At 41.6% G+C, this 7,271-nt stretch overlaps 1 protein-coding gene across 1 annotated transcript; it reads right to left on the bottom strand.

The window, feature by feature from the left end:
* Positions 1–3,461: 3,461 nt before the first annotated feature.
* LOC107799880 (BTB/POZ and TAZ domain-containing protein 1) lies at positions 3,462–6,167 on the bottom strand. Its single transcript, XM_016623015.2, has 5 exons — positions 5,952–6,167; positions 5,581–5,714; positions 4,878–5,181; positions 4,330–4,646; positions 3,462–3,902 (listed from the first exon to the last, which is right to left on the bottom strand). Exons 1-5 carry the CDS (start codon positions 6,066–6,068, stop codon positions 3,719–3,721), a joined length of 1,056 nt encoding a protein of 351 aa, XP_016478501.2. The 5' UTR covers positions 6,069–6,167; the 3' UTR covers positions 3,462–3,718.
* Positions 6,168–7,271: the final 1,104 nt, after the last annotated feature.

Below are 7,271 nucleotides of genomic sequence, written 5' to 3'. Positions count from 1 at the left end.
GGAAAAGTCGTGGTAGTCAACGACTACAAATCTGAATCGGACCTCGCCCCCGATGATGTCAGGAAGTTTGAGAAGGGTCTTACTTACTCGGTGGTTCGTGCGGGAGGCTCGACCCCTATTCTTAAGATCCCTTCGAATGTCAATCTCTTGGGGGACATGGAGGACCTGGTGTCGCAGTTCAGCATGCTATGCTCTGTAGCCGAGAATGCGGCCCTTCGGACCGTTCCCGATGCTGAGTTGATGGACAAGGTGGATGATATGGGCTTAAGGGTATGTTACGCTTACTTTTGATTTTCCCTCGCCTTTCTTGATGATAGGATTCTAACCCATTTTTTCATTTTTCAGACGTATATGGTGGAAGTGGAGAGCATTTGCAGGGCCAACATTCGGGCCAAGATTTTCTTGAAGATGTTGGAGAAATACCGTCGTTACCACAATAAGTGTCGTGAGATGCATGAGCGGCTGAAGGCAAACCCCGATAGTCGGGCTATTGGTGAGGAGTTGGAGAAACGTTACTAGGAATTAATGTAGGCTATCCGCAGAAGAGTGTGCTTGAGGAGCAACTTCGAATAAAGGACGAGGAACTCGAGTTGGGCAAGGGAGTCTCCGTAGAGTGCGAGCATCTGCAGGAGAAATTGAGGTCAATGCAGTCGGAGATGGATCAGAACTTGATCAGGTTCGAGGCGCTGAGCGCGAAATGGATGGGGAAATTGACTGTACTAGAGAACAAGGTCACTGGGTTGGAGAGCATCGAGAGTGCCTGGTCTGCAGCTTCGGTGAAGGAGGCGGTCCTGGAGAACACCATCCGTGTCCTCCAGTCCGAGCAGGAGTCGGGGAGAGCGACAACAATCCTTATGGAGGCAAGGCTTGAGGAGCGCATTAGCGAGATTGACCAAGAGGCGTCGGTTCTGGGAGATCGGATCGCAGCCTTGAAGGCAGAAAATGAGCGACTATTGGCTCATATTGAATCTTCCTCCACCGTCATTCCCGCCGCATGCACGAGCTTTGGGTTTACACCGAAGCCCAGCAGGATTTATACAAGAGTTTGTGGGAGGCGGGTTATGTCACTGAGGCTGCATATGGAGAGGTACGGGTGAAAGCGTAGGAGGCTCGCGTCAATTGTGGATATGACGCGGCGACGCCAGAAGCCAATGGGGGCGCGGACGCCGAAGGAGAACTTCCCGGAGATGGCAGTGGAGAGGGTGACGATGATGATGCAGAGTAGAGGGATAATGATATTGATCTGTTATCCGTTTGTTGTTTTCCTTTCCATTTTTCATTCGTAGTCGATTGCCGTTGTTCCTTTCTTCCCCTTTTTTCCTTGTTTTTTTTTTGTATTGTTGACTTGGGTCTTATGTAATCCGCAACTATTTGCGCGGAGGCTTTGTATAAAGAAGAATTTTTCGTTGTTATTTGTTTTGTATTCTACCCTTGTTTTCGTTTTGTGTGATTTCGGTCTGAGATAGATTCCCGCACAACGAGTCCCGGTCCTTTTGCACTTTCTCTTTGGCGAAGGCCTTTGGCTTTAAAGGGTGTAATTTCGAACTTATCGAAATAGTAACCCATTGTCGTTCGATCGAGGTCGAACTCTTCTTTTTGGCGAAGCCCCTTGGCCTTAAAGGGTGTTATTTTGAACTTATCGAAATAGTAACCCGTTGTTTTTCGATCGAGGTTGAACTCTTCTTTTGGCGAAGGCCCTTGGCCTTAAAGGGTGTTATTTCGAACTTATCGAAATAGTAACCCATCGTCGTTCGATCGAGGTCGAACTCTTCTTTTTGGCGAAGGCCCTTGGCCTTAAAGGGTGTTATTTCGAACTTATCGAAATAGTAACCCGTCGTCGTTCGATCGAGGTCGAACTCTTCTTTTTGGCGAAGGCCCTTGGCCTTAAAGGGTGTTATTTCGAACTTATCGAAATAGTAACCCGTCGTCAGTCCCAGTTTTTTGAGAGTCCCAGTTTGTTTGACATTGCTTGCATCAGAGGGTGCAACGTCGAAAAATACGAAATGTCGTTGTTTCGCTTAGGTTCGTTTTGCGCACACATTGTAGTTTCCTTGTCTGACTCCTACCCTCCGGCTTGGAGGTGTCACCGACGGGCGGTATTTCGGTTGTTCTGCAGTAGTTTTTCGTTCTCTAATTGAGATGTTTCTTTACCCGCTCACCCGCGCGGCCTTTGCGTTCCTGCTTGAGCAAAGAGCAGAGGGTGAGTTAGAATGAAACTTTCCTTTCCCCCACCCAGTGGTTTGATGAAGGAGAACAGGTTGGTAACGTTGTTCGTCTCGTTTGGCATTCCGATGGTTGATGGGGCGAAGATTTCTAAATTTGGTGATTCTACTTGGCTCTTCGCCCCCTACAGTGCTGCGCTTCGGTCCCGCGTGGGTTGGGTTTTCCTTCGCGCTCTTTTTGGTGGGTGATCGTATTTGTTGTCTTTGATCTAGGAGAGACTAGGAAATTTCACTAAGAAATACCCACAGACGGTGCCAAATTGTTTGACTCAAAAGATATCGGAACCTTTTTGAGCAAATCAATCAAAGAGAACGAAGGGGTAAATCTTAGTCAGACATAATAATCTCCAGATCAAAAAGCTGATAATATAGATAATACATAGAGTGAAAGAAATAAAATTGATCTTATTGAAATTCAACATTGTGACTCTCATCAATCGATGAGGGAGACAATTTTACATGTTCTTCTGCGGATTATTTCTTTCCTATCAAAGTTACAAGAAGAGAGCTTGGGAGAGAGAGAGGGAGAGGAACCTCCCCCCGAAGAGAGCTTGGGAGAGAGAGAGGGAGAGGAACCTCCCCCCTCTCCCCTCCCCCTTCAATCGAAGGTTTTCCCTTGCTATATATGGCCAAGACACCCTTGCCATTTATTTGGTCCGACGCTTTCTCGCATCTAATGTGCCTTGGTCGTCCTTTTAGACATTGCTCCTTCTAACTCGACGGATATTGGGAACGGGAAGTAGAGTGGACTACGTTATCTTTTACTGTCCGGTCACTTAGACGGGACATTGATCAGCTCGGCCGCGACGGTCAGATTTTGACCAATACACCAATCTGCTTCAAAAAGATTTATTAAGGGAATTTAATTTTGTGAAAATTTAAGCCGAACGGGGACAAGCAAAGCACATTCTATGGCCAGTTTTGAAGTGGCCGTCCAGAGTATTACAACTTGCAAAATCCAACGCCAAAATGGGGTCTTCTTTCCCATTTCGTATATTCTCCTTCATTGTCTCTCTTTTTGGTGGGTGGGTAGGGGCCTTTCCTCTAAAACTTACAAGTTCTGTTTATGGATTAATTGGTTCCTCCACTTCTCTTCCTTTCTTTTTCATTTTGGGGTTTTGTTTCTTTTTTCTGGGGGTGGAGGGGGGTGGGGGTTTGGGGGGGTGGGGTGGGGTGGGGGATGTTTCTCGCAATATAATGTGTAAAAGAAACCAAACTGCTGTAACAGATTGAAGCCAATAACAATAAATTACCTCACCAATCTACTTGATCATCAAGCAAAACGGAGGAAGATACAATTGACAGCCATCAACTACATGTACAAAATTCATTCCTATACTACTCTACTTTTGAACCCCCGCATTTACATAGGACTGACACATTAAGTAAAATCACTATAGCAGAACATATGTAATAATAACAAAAACCGTTGCGCTTCCACTAATATTCTATCTGGAATTCCTTCTCGGATTATATAGTACTACTAAACTTCCAAACTACTGACACCGAGTTGTCGACAAGCTTCTCGCTTGATGATGGTCTAAGTTCATCTTTGGTTCCTCTTCTCTCTTTCTTTTGGGCAAAGATAGTGAGGATATGGTTCTGGCTGACACCACCTTTCTAACAAGTGATTCCCATAGCGCATCATCTCCCTTTTGTTGCACCTTCATTTTGAATTGTCTGTAATGTAGAATTGGACATGTTTAGAGACTCAATAATACCAAGGACAAACAAGAAAAATAATTGGCCCTACTGATAAAGAGCTAGGGCAAACTACGCTATTTTAATCTGATATATTTATGTAAGAGGTTCGACCTTATCCAGTCCAACGTATTGTAAGGCTATTAGAACATTTTGTTGATGATTTTTACAGGAAAACAGAAAGAGACGTTTCAGCTACCAAAGAATCTAAAAGAAAAAGTGTCACAACAAGGTGATCATGAAAGAGGAAATGGACAAGTCCAGGACAGCACTTTCATTGTTTTTTCTATTAAGACAAATCAATTAAATGAACTCCTTGTCCTGATAATTCACATGGAAACGTTGCGAGGCCGATGTTCATAGTATAAAATGGAGTTATTGTAAAGAACAAGAAACTAGTTGTTACCTGCACAGTGGAACTCGGCATTCATCAGGTTTGTCACAAATAGAAGAGTGCAATCTAAGGAGTTGCCACATCCTTTTGCATCGCAAACAACCTCCATTCACCCTTCTCTTACACGTAGCGAAGTGTCGAATAAGGAGCTGGACGCCTTGACATGTTTTGAATTTGCTACATGGAAGCTTCTTTGTGCAGGGCTCCTCGTGACATGGCCCCACGCTGGTGCATCCTTCAGTGCATATGTGCTCTATACAATCCATTGCTTCGCTTAGCTGTAAATACAAGTTCTGCTCCCGTCTGTGTCTTCTTGTCCTCTTCTTCCTCTGTAATAACAAAATTCCAAATTTGATTAAGTAAACATTCGCTAAATGGTAAAGAAGATGCAAACAAATGTGCCAAGATTGTACGACGGCTTCTTTAAATCCTATTGTTTCACTATCAAGTGACAAACTTTAACATTATAGTACAAGATTTTCATGATAAAAATTAATTTAATCTGATATTAGCCAATCTAAAACCAAAGAGGAATTATGCTAAATTAATTTTAAACATACCGAGTCAGCCTCATCCATGAACTGCAGAATTTCAAGTTCAAGCAGAGAGTCATGATCTTGGAGGAACTTCCAACCCTCAGTCTTCTCAACTTTCTTGAAATTGGTTGATATAAATTTCAAGCACTTGAGATAAAGATCAGGTGCATCACAGAGCCTGGCCAGTTGAAGCACATCTACCGCATTTTTAATGGTCAATTGCTCAGCTAATCCCTTTGTGCATCTCTGTTTTAGTTGTGGTACCAAATACACATGAGAGAGTGCTAGAAGATGAATTCCATGTTTCTCCAACTGCTCCTCACTGCACCTGATCACAAGGATAAATTGGTCAATTCGAGACACCAAGATATTTATTTAATAAGATATTCTTTCCTCCAATAATAGAGGAAAACATAGAACCGCCGGTGCTTAGTCTTTTATAGAATACTATTAAGGAAAAGAAACATGTGATTAATTTGTCTAGAGTCAATGATTGTACCATGTGTAAGACGATAAATAAATGGCAGACAGGGATTTGATTTAGGGGCCAGTTACTTTATCTTTTAATAAAAGGGAAAAAATCTACTGTAAATGGTCAATTTAGCTCAAGTAAATTCAGGTATAACTTAATTCAAGCCAATCAGGTTTCAAAGGTTTAGCGAGAAAACTAATCATGAGAATAACGTGAATGTACGACGACGGACTTGGCGTGAATCAGTAAACTCACTTGAAAGAAGAGAGAAACTGGACAAACACGGAAACGGCGTCGCAGGGAACACCCAGAATCCGAATGGTTTTCTCGGAGCTCCGTCGCTTTTGCGGCCGAACCAGTATGCTCTCCAGAACTGAAGAAGCCGCAGCCTACAATAACATTTAGCCAAAAAAAAATCAGTACTTATTGCAAATTGACACAGATTATCCAACAATTTATTCTAAATTTAGTACTATTCACGTTTTGGAACTGAAAATTGAAAATTCTCCTTTAAATTCTCCCGTTTGAAAATACAATTCAAGTTCGTTAAATCGCGAATATGAAGATTCGACTGGCAATCAAATCTTATTGAATTTGTTAAACTCGAATACTTAGAAATTCCGTACCAGAACAGTAGAATGTGCTGGAATGCGGCGGCCACCGGAGGTGATGATTTGAATGTCGGCTTCAGGCATTTCGCCGGAAACTCCATTAAAATCGGTGGCAAAGTTATTAGGCGACATATCGACAATTTTTTTGGAAACTAATAATATCGTTTCAATGAATTTCCTCCTCGGGGTATAATTCAGATTTTAGAGTGTTTCTTTTCTTTAGTTTTCGGTGGAGAATCATGGTTCGCATGTCCCCCTATATATAGGCAATGTGACACACCAACAGAAAAGCAAAAGAGCAGACAGCGTGGACGATTTCCTTTCTCAACGTATTTGACGCGTACTTAAATGTGCGTGAACAACAACCTCCAAGACTAAAACAAAAATAGTGATTCGTGAAAGATAACATGCTTAAGAGAGAGTGGAGAAAGAATTTGGTTGAGTTTGTAAATGAATTTCCCTTTTTATCCTTGAACTTTTCGTGGTTTTATTTTCCGGGTCCCCTTTATATGGATAAACCACCTCGTCAATGCCAGGCAAGGTCGAGAATTGGCAATAAACGGCTTTTAGAAACTTTCAAAAGCCAGAAATTAAAGGAATGGCCAAGTTTCTATTTACTCTGAGACTGACGTGTCATCCTAATCCTCTATTAACCTTTCAATATACACACTTTTATCCAATAGGAAATTAAAAAGTAATTGCCTTGTTGGCAAACCCTTGCCACGTAGCAATGACCAATAGAGTTTTGTTAGCCTTATTTAATGTGCACTTGCTTTCCCAAAAGTTCTATCCACCTGACATTTTTTTGTTAACATACAACGAACAACATTTGATTACACAAATGATAAACCTTTCAAAATCTAGAGAGGTACGTGTTGATAACTATAAGAAACTTCAATAGTTGAATTAATTAATTAATTACATTGCACTAATTGATTGAGATAATTCTTGATTTTCTTCAAAAGTGTTGGACAAGTGTCAATATAATGTTTTAAGTACAAATACAAGCCAATAAAGTGGAGGCGACTAAGATGTGTTACCAGTGGAAAGATTAAGCTGCTATTGTTATATTAGAAGAGTTGCAATATTCAAAATGTTGGCAACTTGATGTCTAATTTTGTTGTTGTTTCAGTTTGGATGTTGGCCAAAGGATTTGATGAGAGGTCGTGTTAAGATCAAATAAGATTATAAGGGCTACATACAAATGGAATTGAAATTACACCTTCGAATACCGGTGAACTATGCGAATTAGAATAGATATACCCGTCGTTAATAGTTTGGCACAAATATGCTCAATCCATCCAATACTTGCTCATATATACCCTTAGTTTAACG

The sequence above is a fragment of the Nicotiana tabacum genome, chromosome 6 (assembly GCF_000715075.1).
Source record: "Nicotiana tabacum cultivar K326 chromosome 6, ASM71507v2, whole genome shotgun sequence".
In the NCBI taxonomy this organism is placed as follows: Eukaryota; Viridiplantae; Streptophyta; class Magnoliopsida; order Solanales; family Solanaceae; genus Nicotiana; species Nicotiana tabacum.
This window is presented reverse-complemented; position numbering and strand designations above follow the sequence as displayed.

Bases quoted from the DNA above. Each gene is read 5' to 3' on its own strand.
- LOC107799880 (XM_016623015.2), bottom strand. From the start codon at position 6,068: ATGTCGCCTAATAACTTTGCCACCGATTTTAATGGAGTTTCCGGCGAA. The intron at 5,715-5,951 runs GTACGGAATTTC...ATGTTATTGTAG, and splicing joins CAGCACATTCTACTGTTCTG to GCTGCGGCTTCTTCAGTTCT. The intron at 5,182-5,580 runs GTGAGTTTACTG...CCTTGTGATCAG, and splicing joins CAGTTTCTCTCTTCTTTCAA to GTGCAGTGAGGAGCAGTTGG.